Raw genomic sequence first — 22,715 nt, 5'->3', positions numbered from 1 at the left:
TTCTTCACCTCTGCCCTTGCAGTAGCTAGCTACAAATTCTTTGCTGAAACCAACACCCAACAAGCTCTGTAGCCACACCATCCCCTCCCCACACAGAAAAGAGTGTCATACCCAGAAACATCCCAAGCACATTTTAGAAGAAGTACAGGCAGAGGATTCAGCGGATTCAACAAACGGATTCAACGGATACAGCAAATGTGCACAATAACAGAGACTGCCAGTACATCATAGAAATGACTGAATAATTATTTTATAATAATTTCAAGGTAAGAATCCTGCATAGTATGCCTTTAAGGTATCAAAAGGCCTACTGTCTAAGCACCTACACACACAGTGTTTGTGCTCACAGACATGTAGAAAAGTAATGTTCTCATTTCAAACTGCATTTTCAATCAGTTTAACCTACAGGGTCCAAGTTGAACTATGCGGTTGTTCCCTGCACTTGGAACGATACTTCTCTCTAGGGTTTTCGACACACTTGTTCCTGGTTATGGTTATACACTTTGTTGTTGTACGTCGCTCTGGATAAGAGCGTCTGCCAAATGCCTGTAATGTAATGTAATGTAATGCTATATCTGAAAGTGTGAATTCTTAGACTCCTCTGGCTAGAAATTACAGGAGCCCACTGATATTGATTTGGTTGGAGAATTCCCATTTAGATTAAACAGGATTAAAAACTGGACTGCAGACAGCTTCCAAAACCCATGGGATTAATTTAGTGCCACTCAAGCTGAAGATATATTCAAAATCTGATGAAGAAATACTCTGGCTTGGGTAAAGCTGGGGAATTGCTTTGGAAACAAAACTGCCCACAAATTTTACTGGATAACTACACTACAAGGTATACCTCATAAAGCCATTTACAACTAGATAACAGATACAGTACTATCAGTAGTGATACGGATTATGGCAGAAATATGTTTTTCCAGCAGTAAGATGCTTTATACTGTACATTACATTCCCTGCAACTGATAGTGTATTATAAGGTTCTATTTCTATAATGTTCACATATTACATTAGTAACTGTTAAAACCCACTTCAGGCCATTTTGCAGTGATTAATGGGACAAAAGAAAAATAATCTCAAGACCCCATTAAAATCGTAAAGTGAAACAGTCTTCTATCTTGAGAAAATTAGAAATTGGATGTGAATTATAGACATTTCTGCACGGTGGAATAGATTAAATTTAGATTCTCATTTTCTTGGCTTTATAATTAGCAGGGCACGAGGGCATACTACTGTTATGAGAACTTCTGTATTACTACTCTGACAAAACTGTTCATCTGATTCAATTAACTGGTTCAAATGTGCCCAAAGCATTAGGACTCTATATCTATGTTAGTCAGTGCAGAACTCATGTATGAACAGGCAGCACCACCGGCCAGCTACAAATACCTTGAGGAGGATGCATTTGACAATGAATGTTTTATTATTTATTAATTAATTTGAATATCTAAATATTTTAAATGTATGATTGTGAAACTATCCAAGTTTTTATGTACGGTGAAGTGTAAAATTATAGAAGAAATAAGTTTAATTGATGATTAGTTAATCAGTAATTAGATTCAATTAATTATTAGACAAATAAGTGATTTGTTGATTCATGATTAACATACATACTTCCGTAAGCCTGTGATTGGTTTTAGAAGTTTTAGAAGTGTCGCGGAAATCTGTGACCCAGAGCCGTCTCTATCCTCCCTCTATGTGATATGACCCAGTTCTTTACTGCATGAAATGGAGTAGTGATCTTTCATCTGGGGACACAGTCCTGCTTACAACATACACCATGGTGTTTCTGATCTCATGAAATACAACATTTTCATGATTGTATGGTAGTATATGTCTTCCCTTCGAATGAGAGTTTCATAGTTTTATGAAACTTACTTCTATCTTGCCAAGAGTTCTGAGAGTCTTACTCTAGATCTGTTTGCACCAATGTATTTACCAAATAGCATAACTGTTATTGGGTACAATTTGTCATGTTTATATTCAAAATACAGATTTCAGTCTACTAAAATAAGTGATATTACCACCTATTTCATATATTTTATGATTATATAATGTTCATATCATCACATCTGTATTGGAAAAGAAATACCACATGCAGTTATACATGTAGTAGTACATTATCTAAATACATACATCAAGAAGATTCTTATTTTATTCAGTATGCATAAATTCCTTGTGTTTTATTCTATTGTCTGACAGTGAGTTGGCAGATCAGGCCGGTCCCCTTGCTGCAGGCCTTCCAGCTGTCAGCACCGCAGTGTTCTCCCCTGATGCCCAGCCATTGGGAATAAAGCAGACAGCAATGCCTATCCCTGTATTCAGTTACTCTCTGTTAGACCTTTACAATATTCTGTTACATTTATTTTAGACCTGTTACCCACACAGTTACAACCCAGTACAAGGGTGTATGGATGATTTGTGTAATAGATTGATTAGGGAATAATCAGCAAACTTGGCCTTATTCAAATGTATTAGTAAATTCACAAGTGTAGATGAGTCTATGCATTTTAAAATTTTCATACCCTGGTTGACCTCTGTCAAAGTCCCATGAAAACTCTGTATTCTGCAGAAGTAATGCTTATCCTAATGTAGATGATAACTGTACACTAATTTAGCATTACACATATATGAGGAACACAAGACACAGCAAGAGTGAAGGAAAATGCAAAGCGCAGACAGTATTTGGAGGACTGACCTTTTCTTTGAAAGCACACTGAAATTCTTCACATTTAATATTGCTTCCTGTAAGAATAAATTGGCTTAATCTTAAAGTGCTCTTTAAAAGGGCACTGCATTCCAAACACACAGGGCCATTACATTAACCTAGAAAATAATTATTCATCTGAACATTCCAATGACCTGCATTTCACATTAGATGTCAGGCTTTGTTGTTTAAACCATCCATTTTGTTTTACATTTATTACTTTTAATTATTTTTTGTGTCATTCTTTCATTATGAATTGTGAAAGGTTTTACACTTCCGGTTCCTGGCCTAATATAGAATGTTCAATCACCATTCAACCTATTCAATAAGTGTCTCAATATCCACTTAGAGTAACACTACAATAGATGTTATGAATTTGGTAATTGTTCCTTGTGAACTGCTTGTGAACTGCTTTGCATGTCTTACCACATAGGTCTACAACTGAGGTCACAACTCAATAAACAGTGATAGTGGGACAAAAAATAATTATATGTCACATAATAAATAAATATAGCCCAAGTTGGATGCTTTGTATTCAGCAGCACCCACTCATGAATATTCATAATATTGAGCCAGAAAATCAGAACACTTTGCCCTGGAAAAATGACAGATAGAAGTTACAGTATTAAATGCACAGCACTGATTATAACATAGAGTAGTCATCAATATGCAACAGAATCTTAAACACAAAAAAATCAGTGCAAAGGTGCATTGAGTAAGGACAGTATAAGTACTGAAGAGCTACAATAAAAGTTAACGTATTTGATCATAGGGCCTACTATGTTATGTACAGACATTTAATTTAGTGTGGAATGAAAAACCTTCAAAGTCTTCCCCACCAACATACTCTATATCATTAAAGATCTTGAAAGGTGCGTAGCAAAAACAAACGTAAATGTGAATGAGAAATACAAGGAAGAGAAAAGTGATTTAGAGAGAGGTAAACAGAGGAATTAAAAAGGAAAGGTGTCAGGAAAAGATATGGTTCAGCACACATTGTCTGTCTGGCAGGGAATAAAGCAGGTGACTTCTGAGCCTTTCAAAAGCTGTCAACAGGAATCTATAGACTCAGAAAAGGGAGAGTGTCCTCAAAATTGCAAATGACCTGAAAGTGTTTGTACACGCATTTCAAGGGCAAAGACAAGGGCTGCTGAGATGAACACAAGTGTGCACAAATTGTGTCTCAGGAGAAAATTGGGATCAAGGAAGAACACAGAAAGAAAGTCTCAAAGAAAATTTGTTTACAGAAAAGCCCAAGACCAGATGAAATCGACAGTGGCTTGCTCAGACACTGCTGAACAGCTTAGTGATAATTGTAGCAGTTAACACTAGATGCACACATGATTCCACTGTGAGATAAAATAGCACAACACCCCTTTCAAAAAGTCAGATTACATCCAGATCACTTGGGTAATGCCCAATTAAACTGACATGCTATCAAACTAATAGTAGATGTCCTGAATGGGCATATGTACAGCAGTGCATACACACAATGTAATCTCTGTGATTCTCTGCTGTTCTTCTACAGACAGACAAATGAGACTTACAATTATCAACTGAGATAACTTAAAATATGTTCTTCATGCATCTTGAGGGATATAAAACTGATGATTTTGGGTGTTGTCACCATTTCTGTTCCATCCCGCGTCGTTCTTTCGTTTACGCCATTGGTTTTTCTTTTTTTTTTTCTTTTACTGCGCCTTTTCTTCAGTTATTACGGCCTTTCAGTTTTCTTCATTTCCTTGATTGAATTATACGCGTGAAAGTCTTTGTTTACGATTAGCACCTGTTGGCGTTGTATTTAAACCGCAAGCAAACCGACAAGCTTTGTTTTAGTGTCACTTGCGTTACACGAAAGCGGTAACTTGGTCTGTTTGGTAAAAGGTTTAGTGTTTGTTCAGTACTAGATCAGTTCCTCTTCTGCGTCCTTTGTTTTACGCGAAGAGTTACTGCGAAACTGAACTATTATTGGATTGTGGGCTACAAAGTTGGCACTACTGTCCTTGCTCATTTCTACTACTCTCTAGTGATTATTTTGACAGTCCTCTGTTCGAGGGCTGTTTTCTTAGTTCTCACGTTCTCCTTAGCCTTAGTTTCTTCACCCTGTACTCAGGTCACTAAAGCTTTTTCTTTGGGATAGTCTCCCCTAGGAGTATTGTTTTTCTTTTCGTTTATTTTCCCCCCCTATCCTTTTGTCTCTACGAGACTTAGTGGTTATTCCGCCCAGGTGGATAGCTTAAAGAATCAATGCTCAGTTGCGTTTGGTCTCCGAAATTCCCCACTCCCTCACAAGACCATTTTCTGACTGATCCTCTCACAATAAAAATGTTCAACCATGTTTAACTTGATTTTTTTTAAAAGTACATTTAACAGATGGCCTCAACTAGAGAATCACAATAAGCTGAGGAATGTGTTTTTTTTTTTTAGCGCAATGACTTGAAGCCTACAGGCATGTGTGAACACCAATCACTGCCCCAGAATGAATTACGCATCTGATAAAATTAACAGCTGGCAGAGTTCTCATCAGTACAGGACAGAAAATATTCTATGGTTCTGCATGAGAAAAATGTTCTGATTGGTGTGAACTGTTCTACCTATATCTAAAAACAATGCAGGTGGAAATCAGCTTGACTGATACAACTAACCCTACCTTCATACAATGACCCCCTGACCTGTCATGAATGGAAATTTGTAGCCTGGACACCCATGATTGCTATTATTGTCCCATACGGTGTTGCCAGATGGTCATATAATGATTGTATTTTACCAGACTCCTAAAATTATTGAATTTTAGAAAAAAATGATTACACACCACTAAACAAAGTTAATAATGTTCTGCACAGAGACCTTGCAGAGAATTGCTTACACCCTCATAATGGCTGCACAATGATTTAATGCTACCTACTGCTTGTTGATGCATTGATGTTCCTTTCCGCCCACAACAGTGCTGATCAAGAATATACACATTTCATTAAGTGGGCTACTTTTTACTTATTTTGCATTAGGTGAAAGCATAATTAAACAACACATCAAAGGTTATGAATGCTAACATGCATTGGCTGTGATTGGATGTAGCAATATTCATATTTCTTATTCATATTTTTTTCATATTAAGTCACTGGTATCATTTCTGCACAATTCACTTGGTTTGCATTTAATCAAGAATATGGAAGGTAAAATGTCAAAATTACCATTTATTTTCACATTATTGATTGCACATTGTACAGAGCCTGAAATTATAGCACACATGGTATTTAACATACAGCTTCTTGACTACCAGTGTGATGCTCCAATGCCTGAGCTAAGAGTATATTCTCCTGTGGTTGTTTGCCATAGACATTTTTGGAAAAACAATAAAAATTTTAAAAAATGGACAAACTGAGATTACTTGTAAATTCTGTAAGGTTCTCATTTAAAATGATAGGTGGAGTAAGGCAGCAGAGTTATTGGACTGTGGTCCTACGAACCCTCAGTTAGCTGGCCTACAAAATGGTAATCATTAAAAATGAAGGCAAAATGAATCACATTAACCTTCTCATACTCAATTATTAAGAACTACATAGACCTGGACAAATTTGAAAAAATTGCCATGGTATATAATTATAGTTTTGCGTATTTGATGTACATAAGAAATGTCTGCAACAGTTAATTCTTTTAAATCTTGGAAAAACACCTATCATACAACATTGACAGATCCATTCTAGGCCAATATAATCAAGCCATATTTTGGGATTTTAATTCATTAACAAATTTAGTTTGATATTAACGGTGTTCATGAAATAAAAAGTGATTACATTTCTGAAGAAGAAAGTATGAAATACTTTGTGATATTTAATATTTTTTTGAAAAAAGGTATAGCCATCTAATTATCTCCGCCAGGCGGGAGCCTGGCGAGGATTATGTGTTTGGTCGCGTGTGTGTGTGTGTGCATCTGTTTGTATCTGTCCGCAGGTAATCTCGCATACTACTGGGCCGATCAGTCTAATACTTGCTGTGCATGCTGACAGCAGGCCAAAGACCTGAATTCTCAAATATTTTGCAAATCGGTCAACAACAAGTATTTTATTTGAATTAATTTCCATCATTGTCCATTGAAACACATTGAGTGCTAACTCCTCACTCCTCCTAACCGGCCGGAAGGGGCCGCAAGTGATCAACAACTGCCCTAGCATTTTGGTGGCCCTAAGCAAGTCTGTTTGGGGGAGGGGTGCTGTTCAATCCTGTCAAGCCGGGGGGGGGTGGGGGGGGTGGATTTCACTTGGTAAAATTCTTCCTACATTACATTGTTATAAAATGCTCGGTTAACATTCTGTTTGAAATTAATACCGCTAGTTCCGCGATTGGGGATGAATAACGTAATTGCAAAAATGTTATTTACCTTAGATAAAAATTGGATCGTGTGGCCCCCCCCCAGCGGTTGTGGCCCTAAACAACCGCATAGACCGTTTATGCCACGGGCCAGCCCTGGTAAAATGTCAATTTCAACATTAAAATGCCAACAAAATAATCTGCCAACTAACTGGGTACGTTAATGTTTGGATCTGTGGAAATTATTTTGTTGCCATTTTTACGTTGAAATTGATATTTTACATCATTGGTCTTTTGGAATTGTTCCTGTCCAGATTTGAAACGAAAGTGCCAGACTATAACGTCCAAGTTCGCTCTGTCTAACACATTGTGGCTGATATGAATGAAATTAGCTAACATGTCACCACCTTTAGCGTTACTTCACTGAATTGGCATTTTTGGGATTTTCAGTGGCACATGGTAAAAATTTGTCATATTGTATTTGTCTGGTTGCATTGATTGTGTAGCCTCTATTCTTGCATCAGCAAAGCTAACATGGCAGAGATCTGCACTCTACTGAGTGCACTCTTCTAGTTACTTTTATTTCTTCACAGTTTAAGATTTTAAGAAATAAGATTTTTTTTAAATGACAGTTTATTTTTGAATATTTCTAAATAAGCCCACCCCATAAAGTGACTGAAAATTGATCCCAAAGAGGTAAATCCCTGATCCTTACTTCCAGCATGTTACTAGACACTGCTAAAACTATTCTATAAATCTTTCGATTGCCTCACTCTACTGCATAATCTGCAGGTGTGGCATTTTCAAACACATCAGGAAAAAGCATTTGGGAAGATTGTGAATAAGGTAAACACCATTGTGTAGAAACAATCTTTAATTGATGCTGGTCACAGGTTCCAAGTATGAATGTATATAAATAACAGAGAACCATCTGTTTGACAATCATTTAAGGGTTGTTATGGAAGTGAATCTATTTACTAGGATTTACTTTGTATTAATTAGGATCAATTTCTGTTCATGTTCCTTTTACATTTCTATATTTTATTACTTTCATTTAGTCAACTGACGTGGTCACAAACATCCTTTAACACAAGTTTAGAAAATATTTTTAGACATATGGCGTTTAGGCTCCTTTTTCCCAAAATATTTTTTTTTTACACTCCTAGCCACTAGGTTGGACTGAAGGACTGAATAAATGAGCACAACTCTGCATAAAAACTAATTTCCTGATGTTTCACATTAAACTTAATTTATTCAATGAATAAATGGATTTAATATGAACCTGCAGGAAATTAGAAAAGTGTGGAGTTATGCTCGTTTATTCAGTCCTTCAGTCCAACCTAGTGACTATCAGTGTAAAAAACATAGCCTTGCCTTCATGATTGTGCTGATCATCCTGCTCCCCAACTCCTGAGCAAGCTGTCCCCTGCTCCCATGCTCAGTTCTTTGGCCTAACTATGCAACCTTGCTACATTCACCTGTGGTCTTACAGTGCTTTCTCCTGTCCTTTCCAGTCCCCTGTAGCCTCCAATGTCTGGCTGTCCTCCCCCTCCCCTTTAACCCCTTGGCCTCCCACTCTCCCTGTCCTTATCAGCAGGCATGTCCCTTCTCTGTACAATGAGCACCTCATTGTACAGAGAAGCATAATCGCCACCTCAAACTCTGCCTCTAGCATTCCTCTAACCTCATGTGAATCTTCCGGAAATTATTATGGGGGCGTCATAGCTCAAGAGGTAAGTCCGATTGTCTGGCAGTCGGAGGGTTGCTGGTTCAAACCCCGCCCTGGGCATGTGGAAGTGTCCTTGAGCAAGACACCTAACCCCTAACTGCTCTGGGGAATGAGAGGCAAAAATTGTAAAGCGCTTTGGATAAAAGTGTGTGATAGGGCTAGCTAAGTAACGATTTCTGATTAAACAGAAATATACATTCTTACAGGATAATGCTCCATTGTGTTGTGCCTTTTTTTATTATTATCATAAGACTTCTCCACTTTACAAAATCCCTCCAGCTGAAGGTGTTGGCAATGAATGTATTGTGAAATTTACTGGCATGGCTACCATTTTGAGCTTTGTAAACATCTTTGAGTATTTTTTACAGGTGAGGAAAAGGCCAAACAACCCAGTAACATAGTGCCAGTTACAGGCTGATAATTACTCTGTGAAAGACACACATGAGTGCACTCTCTGCTTCCCTCACTCATAGTACCCTAACAGGCTCATTGAAGAAGTTCATTGTCATTCAGACACAGCATCACTGACCTGCCATATCAGGGGCTCCATGTTGTCTGTGGTGGTGGATAGACAGACGCTGAGCACGACAGTGTGGGAGAAAGAGGTCAGCACGCTGGCGATGATGGCGTCACGCATGCAGAAGGGCAGCATGGTGTAGACCACAAAAATAATGAACAGGAAGAAGGAGACCTGGGGAGACATCGACAACAGCACTGATCAGAAATGAAAAAACACATGCATGACTGGGGTTACATTGAGCTATGACCATCTCAGAGAGAAAACAAGTCCACCATGCGTATCCAGTTATATGCATAGGTGGATAGTAAATGTGATTTTAAGAATCGTTAGGGTGTTTTTTCTGTGTTATATTTTTTTATCTAAATGAATGAATTCCCGTTTGATATTTTACATTAGCATAGAGTACTACTAGCCTGGTTTTGGATTTGTTTGTGACATGACATGTCTGTCTAAACAGGTCTGCTGCAGTAAACCTGATGAGCTTTGTTTGTTTGAAAATAATTCACTGGGAGTATATAAACAGTGTTTAGGTAAATGTTTTTCCCTCCATCTCAGAGACATAGCAAAGAAAGGCCTAGCTGAGAGAAGTCCAGCTGTGTCACCACAGACTTAATTACAAAGACAGGATAAAATGGAGGAACATTACACTGGGGAAAATGGGCAGTTTGGTTGAGCAGATTTCCCTTACAAAACATACCAAAAGTGTTGGAATAAAAGTTATTAAAGGTTCAGCGAGTAGAATTGGCATCTAGCTGTAAGGTTGCAGATTGAAACTTGATTGCAACCAACTGAATACCCCCCTCCCCTCACCCCTCCCTTTCCAACGACGTAGGAGAAGCTACGGTGGCCTGTAAGTTCCAAAAATTATGTCATCGTCTATGACAGCATCGAGAAGCCAAGTGTCAAGTGATGAGGTTCCTTGATAGATATATAAATTGTATTTAGTTATATAGTCTGTAAAACTATAGGTCATAGCTTACAAGTAAGATAGCGATTATGATTCTTAATTGTTCCGCATTGTGGTAGCGTTTTATTGCTAACGTTAGCTGCTTTGCATGGTAAATCATAGAAAGACATGATGAGTCACAAAAATTGTTACACTACTAAATGCTTACATTAGTGTGAAATATCCTCATTTTAAAATAACACTAACCTATTTAAAGACACTCAATTTCAAAAACAGAGAGAGTAAATCGATAACATATTTCTATCTGCTTCTGTCTTACACCAGAAAACGATGTCAACTAGGTCTATCAGCAAACATATGGCTTAGCTATGCCCAGAAGTCCTCAATAATAATAGTATTTTCCAAGAAATTACAAAAAACCGTTAACGCTTCGTTAGGTGCAGCGTATTTTACTGCTACCACATGTGAATGCGTAAGTGAATGCGATGATACAAAACTTCCGATTACGCTGACAAAACGCTATTCCAAAAGAAAAATTAGACATGTTATACATCGTTAGAAAGCTTATATTCTCACCTATTGAAAAATGCATTGCCATTCAAGCCAGACTGTACTAAAAAGGGTGACAACACCATAAACAACACGTGTGGCATTGCACAAAGCTATTGCAAGGTACCCAGACATCACAAATGTGCCCTCTCTAGAGCAGTTTGTCCGTTCTGGGCTAATGTAGAAAGTCATGGCGGTGCAACATGGCGGCCTCGTGGAAGAGGACCCGCTCCCTACGTAGATAAAAGGGTTCATTCTAAGGTAACGAAAACACAACGATTCTTATTTTCATGGGATTATACACTAATACACATATTTATAAATATAATATTAAATTTCTGCCAAGTCCATTCTGCTAAATTCTACACAGTGCACCTTTAAGTACAATACTTCACAATATATGGGCACTTGTTACCATTTTCAAATTTTGTAAAAAATAAAACACTGCTATGAAATATATTTAGAAACCAACATATTATACTGTATATAGTGCAGCATATTACATTTCCAGTGGGTCCCTCACTAGGTTTTTCAACAAGCAGCCTTTAATTAAATCTTTGAGTGCAATTTGTCTGGGTCAATATTTATTTTTCCTGAACACAGAATTAAAGGCAACTAATGAAACCATTTTCACGGTAGTAAATAATTTTACTACTTCTCCAAATGACACATTGCAGCAGGCTAACCTCCTGGAAGGGAAATATGAAAACACTAAAATGTCATGGCCTGTATAAGTTCTTTTTGCCTTCACTTTTATGGTTTTAATCTTTTTACATCATTGTTTGCAGTCACACCACAGTGCACTTCATTAGAGCTTTCTCAGTTGGGTACAAAATATTAATGAAATGCCAGGGAAAGTACAAAATGCTGGCAATGTGCTGTACATTTTTCTCTTACATACTCCCTCTCACAGCAGCTGCAACCTGACCAGAGGGAGAGAACAGCCCTTCTGCAGTTCTGCTTAAATAAGAGGCCAGTGTTCAGTGGAAATGCAAGTTCACCTATGTGTGTGTGAGTGTGTGTGTGTGTGTGTGTGTGCGCGCATGCGTGGGTGTGTGAGTGTGTGTCTGTGTGTGTGCATGCGTGGGTGTGTGTGTGTTATTCTGACTTGAGAAGGAGAGCAGACTGAACACACTGGTGGCCTTGTTCAAAGCCAAGCTACAGGGACACAGTTCTGCACACTGCAGAATGGTAAACCTGAACTGATTAAATTAGGAACAAGAATTTAGTAGGATAGAAACACTGAAGATTCACAGGCATACATTTAGGATGACAGGACAATATTCATAGGACATTAACAGTATTTCCTTTTTTTAAATAAAAAGAAAATGCAACTGAATCATTGATTCGTTGATTTTTTTTAAAAACGTGCTACACCACATTGTGACACAGCGTTGCATAACATTGAAATAACATTACAGTAAATATAGAACAGAATAGCACTTACATTAAATTTAATGTCAGATAGAAATGTCAGTACAGCACCACAAACACCTACTTTAAATACCTCAATTAAACCACCAATTAAATTATGTTTTCTGGAGCAGACACCTGTTTTAACATTGTCAAAGGATTGTACTGCCTGTTGCAAACAATTCAGCGTCATGGATATCTTATGTTGCAAAATTAAAACCTGCACCTATTTCCTCACCCTTTAAAAGACATTCAGACTGAACTTGAAAACTCGGCAATACTGTTAAATTTACAAGCCATTTCCAAATATATGTGTCTCGGCTCAAGAAACATAAAACAAAATGGAAGAGTGTGCTATATAAAGAATTCACTCCAAATTCCTTTTCAATAAGTCTTACCACTGGTTTGTACTGTGAGGCTGTACATGTAGTAGTTGCCAAAAGCCCACTGAGTTTATGGTCTTGTATAGACCATAGGAACACAGGCTCAAAGCAAAAATTAACTGACAAAAAATACAAAAGTACAAAATCATATGCATTATAAAGAAAAGGTAATCAAGTTCATAATGGAGATATGCAATAACACATCTCAAAAACATTAAACCTAGTCTTTTTTTTACATGCAAACTGAACACAGGTCTTTACAAAAGGTTTATCAGTCCTTTGTATCCCTGAACAGCCACAGTGAGAGTTTCATAAATAATCATAGGCAAAAGTGGTTTAATGGTCAGATATAACATTTTAGGAAAAGTAAAACTCATCAAACATCATCTTTTACAGGACCCATCAGCAAAGCTAATTATTTGCACTCAATGGTCTCTCTCAAGCCAGTCAATTCTCCAACTAATTTTTCTGCAACTATTCTACAGCAAGCTTTTTAAAACATGGAGTGCTCTCTAGCTTTCTTCTCTACCACTAGGCAACACGCAACTCACAAAAATCAAGCTCAAACAGTTCTGCTTTGTTGTTTATTGGAAACATGTCATTTAGCTAATTTACCTTGGTTAGATAATGTCCAAACCTGGCTAAACATTTCCATCCAAATTGCCTATCACACCAAATCTCAGACTATGCACAGAAGACAGGACTGGTACAATCAAAATGAATGAATTTTCCAGTAAATAAAAAGCAACCTTTCACACAGACTGAATGCATCATATAAACAGGCAAGAGTTCTATACCATCAAGCCAAATTAGCATCAAAATGTTGACTAAGATAATGCTGCCACGGCATCCTGGGTCTGTGCACAAAAAGTGAGGTAAGAATGAAGAGAGGCATTCTAAAATGGACACCTCTCTCATGGTACAGCTGAACAATATACACTGAACATGGTGAGCTGATACTGCATTCACAAATTCAAACAGAAACATTGGTTGGAACAGTACCAAATTGTAAACTGCACTTTTAGAATTTCCACCAGATACGTGTCTATGATACAAGTACAAAAGCATGCACAATATGTTTGTGCATGCAAGTGTGCATATCTACCTATTAAGTCTGTGTGTCTGAAAAAGGGTGTGTTGTATGCAGTGAGACAATTCCAGGTTAGCTTGCTGTCCTTTTTATTGCTGTGAAATCCAATGTGACAATTGAACTGTGTGAAAGAATAGAGGCACAGAGCCTAATTAGCTATTTTTAGCACACATGATAAATCTGTTCTTCATGGGGTGAGCATAACAGGTATATGAAAGGCAGATTCAAATGGTATCATGTCCATAAAATATACAGTATGGTTTCAGACCTTATTTGAACCAATTTTCTCTCTGAAATGCGTTTGAAATGTAGACCGCACATATGTTAAACTTCATTTCACTTTTCATGTTGGATCCCTGTATCCTGCAAGGACCTGCGTATTTAACTTTGACTATTCTTATTATTGTCACTCTTGTTATCTGTAGAACATATACATAAAACCCATCACTTTCAAATGGCCACATGACTTAAATGCAGCAACTCTGGCAGCAAGGTATGGGCCACATTTCTCAGCCCCTCCTCTGTTCTCCCCCCACAATTCTCCAAGAGCTGTGGCACACAGCCAGCGGGATATCCTGGGCTGGTCTGTGCTGATAAACAGGCTCTCTGCAAAGCTGAACAGCCCAAGGAATAAGGGCCGGTTCACTGAAAAATGGGATAATCATCAAATTGATTTAAACGGAAAACGGAACGTGTGTTAAATCTTTAAAAAAGAAGTTTGTGGACTCTCTTGGCAGAATATTAATATGACACAGAAACACAACATTGCCTCTTGCTCCACAGATATTGTCTTAGCTTGTTCTGAGCTGTGAGCACATTAACAACCTTCACAATGTATTAGTATTTCTGTCAACACAGCAAACAGTACCACAGATTTAAATTGCTCCATTTCTGCAGTTCACATAGAGCATTTGGGGAAAATAACATTTGTGTTTGTTCCTTTGGCTGTGCCTTATCACAGCAAACAGGGTGTGAGAAACGTCTAGAGCTCAGAGTCGCTGAAAGATGAGCCAGCACAAGCAACAGAACACTCCAAAGACCCTCAGCACTGCTTTAGCCGGCTAGCCACATTAACATTGTTATCTACATTTACACATTTTCCACGTATTTTAATGCAGGTACTCATAGAACATTCCGGTTCTGAACAGATGAGTGAGGAAAGAAACATTTGGCAGGTACATTTGGCCAATTTTTTAAACCACAGATACATCACATGGATACACCATGTGTGTGCATACTCAGATACATGTAAGGTGCGTACTCAGATGCATGTCGGGTACAGCTACAACCTGGTTAATGTAAAAATGGTCGGATACTTTTTAGCAGAAAATGTAAGGCAGTTCCCAGACTCCCTTTGGATAATGCAGAGTTGCTGTGGCACAGAGTAACTGAAGATGTTGGGCTGAAGCTAAGACAGGCATGGCAGCCACTAGAGCAGGTAACATGGTTCTGGGACTTTTCAAAAACAAGCCTTTTGGTACTGGATGAAAATATCTATGTTGTGTGAAAGTACCATATGCCAGTCTATCTCTAGCCTCAACATCGGAAGGAAAACAATTAATACTTAAAAATTATGCCAAAATTCATTCAGCCCAGCCTCAAAAACCATGCACAACGTACATAATTAATTAGATGAACCCCTTAAACCCCACTTAAAATCCAGGGCTTTTTGTAAGAATCCCCCCTTATCCAGAGCGACTTACATAGCATTGACATTTCATCCATTTATACAGCTGATATATACTGAAGGAATGCAGGTTAGGAAACTTGTTCAAGGGTATTGCTTGCTTTGATAAAAACACAGGTTTTACATTGATTTACATCACCTGTGGATTTCCAAAATTTGCCATTAGGAACCATTGTCGCTAAAATATTGGCACATAAAATAGTTTGTCGAGATTGAACCATGAGTTTTAACACTTTCAAATGGTATATCATGTGACCAGATTTCACCATAAAAAGGTCAATGAAAGCAAATAAAGCCACTTCGGCCAAAATACGAGCCGATGTAACTTAAGACGTTAAAAGGAAGAATATCAGGATTCTGGAGTGGCCTAGCCAATGTCCAGACTTAAATCCCATGGAAAATTCCATGGTATGATATGAAAATTTCTGTCCTCCAACACTCTTTGCATAACTTGTCAGATTTGAACCAAAAAAGGAGGAACAGGGATTCAGAGCTGTAATTACTGTCAACTGATCTATAAAATATTGACTTGTTGCATTAAGGGGAAAGAATATGTTAATACATGAGAAAAATTAAGGGGCAATTTAAGGACAAAATGGGAACTATGTTTCAAGACTTGGGCCTTTATTTAATTTTGTGTGCACCTTTTTAACATCGAACAAATAAAATAAGGTACATTTCTATCAGCAACAATTCCACATCTTTGTAAGACATCTCTAATTGTAACCTCATATGAAAGTAATAATTGTTCTTTTTTTCTTCTCAGTTTTTTGGTGTGGATGAGAATTGCCAATTCTCATTGGTTTTTCAAAGGTTTTTCTTGAATCATAATGGACGAATTTATTGTGGGCGAGGGTGCTCCCCAGGTTAGCTCTGACATGGGCACTGGCTGACAGAAGGCCCTTCTGTGTATTTTGTCTCTGCCAGTTGGCTATTATGCAGCCCATATTTCAACAATCAACCACACTATTACTGTGAGAAGACATGCTTAATTATCTGGGGGTTCTTCACAAATGCAGGGCCAGTGACATTCAGTAAATACATAGGACATGTTCAGTTGTAATATGTGGTTACGTGAGAAATTTTGTTCTGTGAATTGTGGATACTTGCCCTCTTTCTTTGTTTTGCTGATTGTGTTGTGTTCTCTGTGGGTTTTCAGGTGTACAAGGTATTGTAGGTCTCCATTAGAATTAACTAAGCCTAACGCACACATTTAGACACTCTTCCTACACATTTGGAGTATCTTAAAAAAAAACACCTTTACATACAAGCACACACACATGCAGACACTCTCTCTGTTAGTGACGGCCCCTATTGTTTCCCCTTTGGCAAAACTATCTTTTATATCAGTATAGCGCTTGATGTGCACATTGCCCGCTTTACGCTACACTACACTGCACTACACTGCCCCTTCCTATTTATTTAAAGCTTTAATAACTTGCGAACAGCACAACTGTCCATAGGTTCATGGGGTTCCGGTAATGGTGGGGAGAGGGGGAGGAGCTACTCTCGGCTGTGCTGTTTTTCATATGTTTGGAATGTGCCATTCCTATGCACATTTGCTTATAACAATTGTAGAGCAATATTGCGTGCTGTAGTCCGTAGCCCAATTTATATATTCGTGAATAATGTGCGTACAATACGAAGTATATTTAGAGTGTGGAATATATATAGTGGCATTCACCAGTGTGCAGATGTATTATACAGTTTTATTTTTATGAAGGAAGCTATAGCTGATGACTAACTCCCCCCCTCCCCCCAACATTCCTATGAAGCCTGCCTTGTGTTTTTAATGCACATTTTAATTATCTATTCCTATTAAATAAATTGGTATTGTGAAGCCGTTTGAACTTTGTGTTGTGTTGTCAGTAGTCAAGCCAACATGCTACAAATGACCTATAACAGGTAATTCCTCTTTGCCCCCCAGTCCTAATCCCATCCTACCCAGACCCCACTGGGAAACAGCACCCGCTACCCACATATCCAGTTCATTACATGTGCTTCAGTAATTACCATTACTAACATTTTAAAATTCTCAATTTATTGTAAACTTGGCCCAGAATATACTGCTACATTCTCTCAGAGTATTCTAGGGGTGCGTTCCAACCGCTCATTTTCTTAATCCCTTGCTTTCTTTCCTTGCCTCCTTTCCTAGTATGGAACACCAAACAGGTCAACAATGTGTGAAATGTATGTCTGGAATCACATGTTGTCAATGTGGGTGCATTCCAATCACTTATTTTATTCATCCTTTGTCACTGAGGTCCTTGTCTGACCCATAAATCAATCGCACCACCTTCCAACCCATTAAATGCTCTTTCAAGGACCTAGGAGCTAGAAGGCTCTTGAAGAATTCTTGAGCAAGGAAATCCGAGTGGATCCTTTGCAGAATTTTTATTTTATTTGTTCAGAACGTGTGGCATATAATGATCAACCTGTGGATCCACCTCTCCCCATGTACAACGTCTGTAATTAATGTGGCTTCAAACTGACGCTTGAAAGAGCAAAGACTTTCCATTTCCCTAATACACGTTTCCTCAATTCCTCCTTCCCTTTATTGCATCTTCTGATGGGTGCAGCTCATAGCAAGGAAAGGAAGCAAGAAGATGAAATAAGTGAATGGAATCAGCCGACATTGACAATGTGTGTTTGCAGACATCAATTTCATGTATTTTTGAACCATTTGGCCTATATACTAGGAAATGAGGCAAGGAAAGGAAGCAAGCAGGTGAAAAAAAAGCAGTTGAAATGCACTCTAGATCTCTTGGTCATAACCATAGAATTCAAATGTGAGGTGGCTCTCAGGAGCTCCCATACTATTCATGTACATTAAACACTTAATTGACTCTGTATACTAAGCTGAATTGTCTTACCTTGTCAATGTTAAATACATTTTTAACATATGTGAACCTTGTGCTAATAGACAGAACAGGCACAAAGAAATGGTGATTTTGGAGGATGGATGCGGTCATCAGCAAAACATTTTTTGATTAGATATTGTTCCCAAATACAAATGGCTTTAAAGGCCACTGGGTGCATGTGGGCTGACTTATTTGCATAGAACCCTCCATTCACAGTGCATTTTGAGACCAATGTCTTCCTAAATCTAATGCTGGAAAGCTAGGCAATGGGCTGTCTGTGAACCAATGACTTGTTACATGGGTACATGGCTTGTACCTTACTAATGCATTCAAGGTGGAAATATAATGGTTGTTAGATTGTGATTATCATGATTGATTGCTTGTATTTTGCTGACTTCCATCGCAATTACACAAGAATGTGCGCTGGGTGAATGGTGAAATATGCTCAAATATGACCTTTATGCTCAAATCAGTATTTCATTGTGAATATTCACATATTATTAAAGTACAAAGTATTTCTATTGTAGTCAACTGACAATGGACACCTACAGTATATCTAAATCAGTTTCCAGTGTACAGAAGATGTTTCCTCTGAAAACCGAAATGTATTTAAAAACAAGGATCTGTTATTTTGTTTGTTCCATCGCAGCTGGATTTACTTGAGAAAAACACAAGGATGGCCTTATCTGTCCTCTGAAATTAGGTTTTTGTCAGAGATCAATTCAAACTGACACACTCCCTGAGGTGAAGGCACAGGTGCAATGTTACCGTGGAGATGTGCATGGAAGTCTCAAGTTCTCCAGTTCAGAGAGTGCTCAGGAATGAGTGAAATAACCTACCTGGAACATTAGTGGTCCAAGAGGAGGTGTCTGGGAACCCAATTTCAGCTTCACTTTGCTGTGTGAGCGTGCATGCACGTGTGTTCCCCACACCTTCATGTGAAAAGCTTGAAATGGCAGAAGAAAACCTTTGTCTTTATGAACAGTTATATTGGTTCTGTGGTTAACTTTTCTCTGTGTATTTGTATGGGTGGGTGGAGTGAACTTCTTTAAATGGCAAAGAAAAATCTTTATGAACAGCACAGATTAAAGGTTTTATGTGCTCTGTGCCTTTGTGTGTGTTGTGTTGCGTGTGCATGTGTGTGTCTCAATCACCTCACTATTTGCATCATGATAATGATAATGAACAAGTCACTGAATCCTTATCAAATATTCTAAATGGCAGTTATGCATTCAAAGGTTTGTACATAGTAAGACATATTAGAACTGGGGAACTGATAGTAAAGGACCTCTTACCATTATATCCACCTACTGTGAGAATGTACAAGCATTCCTGTGTTATTCCTATCATGTTCAACCTGTGCAATAATGATACTGATATATTCTGCAATGTAGCTGCTAATACTCCAGATGTGGTTGATGAGGAAAGCAGAGTGGTGTCTGTTTTGGCGGTAGGCTGTACTTTTGATTCCAGTCTAGAAGACGGCTTCCTCACTAAGGTACTGAAGTATCAGCCTCTGGTGTCAGTCCTTGAACATTTTGGCGATAGATGTAGATCCTTTTTTATATTTTTAAATTAAAATGTTTTTTAAAAATTACATTTGGTAGCCATTAAGGCAATGTCCACAGATTAGTGATGAGAGGTCTGCATTTGGCTGGAATGTAAAAATTGCAGGCGAAGCAGCTGGAAAGATACTGTTCCAAGCCACCTCCAAATATGGTAGCCGCAAATATTGGGAGGTAGCGCTGGTATCTATAGTATATCCCTTCCAAACCAGCAAGTTCCCACGTCACTATTATGTACCATGTGTCTATACTTTTTAAGTCAGTTGATGTTACTTTGGTATGTGGACATGAATGAAAGTATTAAACTGCATGAGTGCGAGTTTGCGTGCGTGCAAGCGAGCGTGCGTGCAAGCGAGCGTGCGTGCGTGCATTAGGAGAATTGAAGGCAAACAAAATAAGAGATGCACGCAGGTATAAGCAAAGGCAAGAGTTGACAAATGTATCTATGCTTTATGAAGGGAGAATGTGCGTTTTGCAAGATTCCATTTTTATCTCCGTCAATTTTGCATATAACCATACAATAACCTATGAACGGCTGTCTCCAGGTGGTAAGTCGTCAAATGCAGTTATCTTTTCCTCAGTTTCAGTCAGCCATAAGAAATCATATCTGCATATCATCCACACAATTTTCTGGGTCTCAAACTGGTGTTTCCATATGCACGGGCAAGTGCTTCATTGCTGCACAGGGTACACAGTGATATAAGACTTCTCAATAATCTCTAATCCATATCTCACTGCGAAGCACCTGGAGATAACATGCAGTTCTGCTACAAAGACCCTAGTGGCAACAACTCACAGCATGAGGTCCTGCCTCTGTGTTTCTCTGCTATTTCTGAAAATATCCCCCAGCAGGAACATACACACTGACATTTATTTCCCATTGACACAAGTGTGGATGCATGTGCGGGAACATGAGTGTGTCTGTGTGGTTGTGTATGACTGCATGAAAGCTTGACGTATGTGTGGGTGTGTAAGGTCGTGTTTACATAATAGACGTATGAGCCTATAGGTTATGGGTGTGTGTGCGTGTGGGTGTGGGTGTCTGAGCGCATGTGGCAAATGAAATCTAATTCAAGCTTAATACTACTAGCCTTGGAGGACATGTCAAATCTTTAACCACCTCTGTGAACTTTCACAGTTCAGATTGGATTTCACATGGATACTTTGGAGGTTCTGCTGAGGATTAGTCTGAGGTACTGTGACAGTCAGAGACAGCTTGCTGTTATCTTCTCAGCCGTGTGTCATGTGGTTTTGGAGAACATGTTTTTGTGTAACAGGACCACTGTATGATTACATAATGCCTCAGTTTTTATTATTTTGGACTCAGTTGGTTATTTCCACAAAACCTCTGTTCCTGAACCCATGCTGATTCAAAATTCTAGACAAATATGAACTAATTTGATTGAAAACACATAACACCAAAGATAATACTGCGAACCCTTCAAAAACACAAAATGGGAATTTCCGTTTGGCCTCCACACTTTGCTCTTGCCTTCACGGCAAGTGAATCTTGGTCTCATCTGTCCACACCTTTTTCCAGAACTCTGCAAGGTCTTTTAAGTACTTATTAGCAAACTGTAACCTGACCACCCTGTTTTTGTGGTGAATGAGTTTTGCATCTTGCAATGTTACTTCTGTGGTTTTTTTCATGAAGACTTCTGCAGACAGTAGTCACTGACACATCCACGCCTGCCTCCTGCAGAGTGTTTCCAATTTGTTGTACGTGTGTTTGGGGTTTTTCTTCATTTTCTTCATTCACCACATGTTAATTGTCTGATCACAAATCTAAAATTGTGGAGTACAGAGCCAGCTCAAGAAAAAAATATATCCTAAACATCATGGTGTTCACTGCATGTAATACCCTGGGTAAGACCATTTATTGTGTTTGGTTTATATACACATTTTATTTCTAAGCTCGTATGAATTGCATTACAGCAAAGTATCTTTCTCACATGCAAGGTTTAGGTTGATTTTGTGCAAAAGTGCCAGCATCTTTCATTTGGAAGGTTCATGTGCAGGGTATGTGATTTCATGACTTTTACAGGGTTCAAGCAAAGTGCATGTCAGTCTTAAAATTAAATCTGTACTGCCATTTGGGGGTTAAGCTTTACAGGCATACTGTTTTTTATGTTATATGACCTTTTCTTTTACTGGGTACTGCAAAACTACAGTAAAATGCTGTTAATAGTCAATAGAAAGGGGTGGGATTTGGATTTAGCCACAGAACTCTATTTTTAGCTGGTTTAGCCAATAACACGACTTCAGGTGCAACCAGTGTTGAAGTAGCACGTAGACTGCATGCTAACTCAAGCCACCGGTGAGAGGTTACAGAATGGTGTGTCTCTAGACAGAAAGCTATTATCAGTTAATCATATTGTCAGGTCATAGTTAATTTCAAGTGAACTAACAAATTGTTTGAATAGATTATGGATTTTATTTGTTTCTCTGTTGTCAGACCTTAATTCTGATATTAATGTAGGAAAGTGGTTAAGTTGTTTCTAGAGTATTGTATTCGTAAGGGTTAAACTGCATTATGTCAGGGTTTTACGCTTCATGTGCGTACTCCCTCCTGCTGGCGTTGGAGGTGTCACGAATTATGTTAGCTATTGGCTATTCAATGTCAAGTTGGTTAGAAAGTTATACTATAGTTAATTTAGCCAAATTTTAATATTGCTGTTCAAAATTATACCACCCTCAGTCATTAGTTTGTTTAATGTCATGGTAGGAAAGAGGTAAGGCTGGTGCTGGAATTTTATCGGGATTCATTTGCATTCAGCATCATTGCACACATTGTTTGCAAGCAATTGTGTTCATCTGGCTTGTTACCCAGCAGGATTAATTAGTATGGATTGGGGGACTGAATAAAAAAGTCTGTAATTCTACATGAATCATCCAATATGGATGTGCCCTCAAATCAGAGTTGACTGTATGCACTTTAAGCCTATATTCATTGTTGCATGTTTCATATCAAATGTGCCGGAGTACATGCT

The 22,715-nt window shown here is 38.3% G+C and overlaps 1 protein-coding gene across 2 annotated transcripts in view; it reads right to left on the bottom strand.

The window, feature by feature from the left end:
• adcy2a (adenylate cyclase 2a) overlaps nt 1-22,715 on the bottom strand; it is a 77,328-nt gene that overhangs the window by 39,027 nt on the left and 15,586 nt on the right. For both annotated transcript variants that reach the window (XM_035414082.1, XM_035414090.1), the window contains exon 3: nt 9,280-9,441. In XM_035414082.1, the coding sequence (XP_035269973.1) occupies nt 9,280-9,441 (162 nt within the window). The remainder of the gene's footprint in view (nt 1-9,279; nt 9,442-22,715) is intronic.

The sequence above is a fragment of the Anguilla anguilla genome, chromosome 1 (genome assembly GCF_013347855.1).
Source record: "Anguilla anguilla isolate fAngAng1 chromosome 1, fAngAng1.pri, whole genome shotgun sequence".
Classification (NCBI taxonomy): domain Eukaryota; kingdom Metazoa; phylum Chordata; class Actinopteri; order Anguilliformes; family Anguillidae; genus Anguilla; species Anguilla anguilla.
This window is presented reverse-complemented; position numbering and strand designations above follow the sequence as displayed.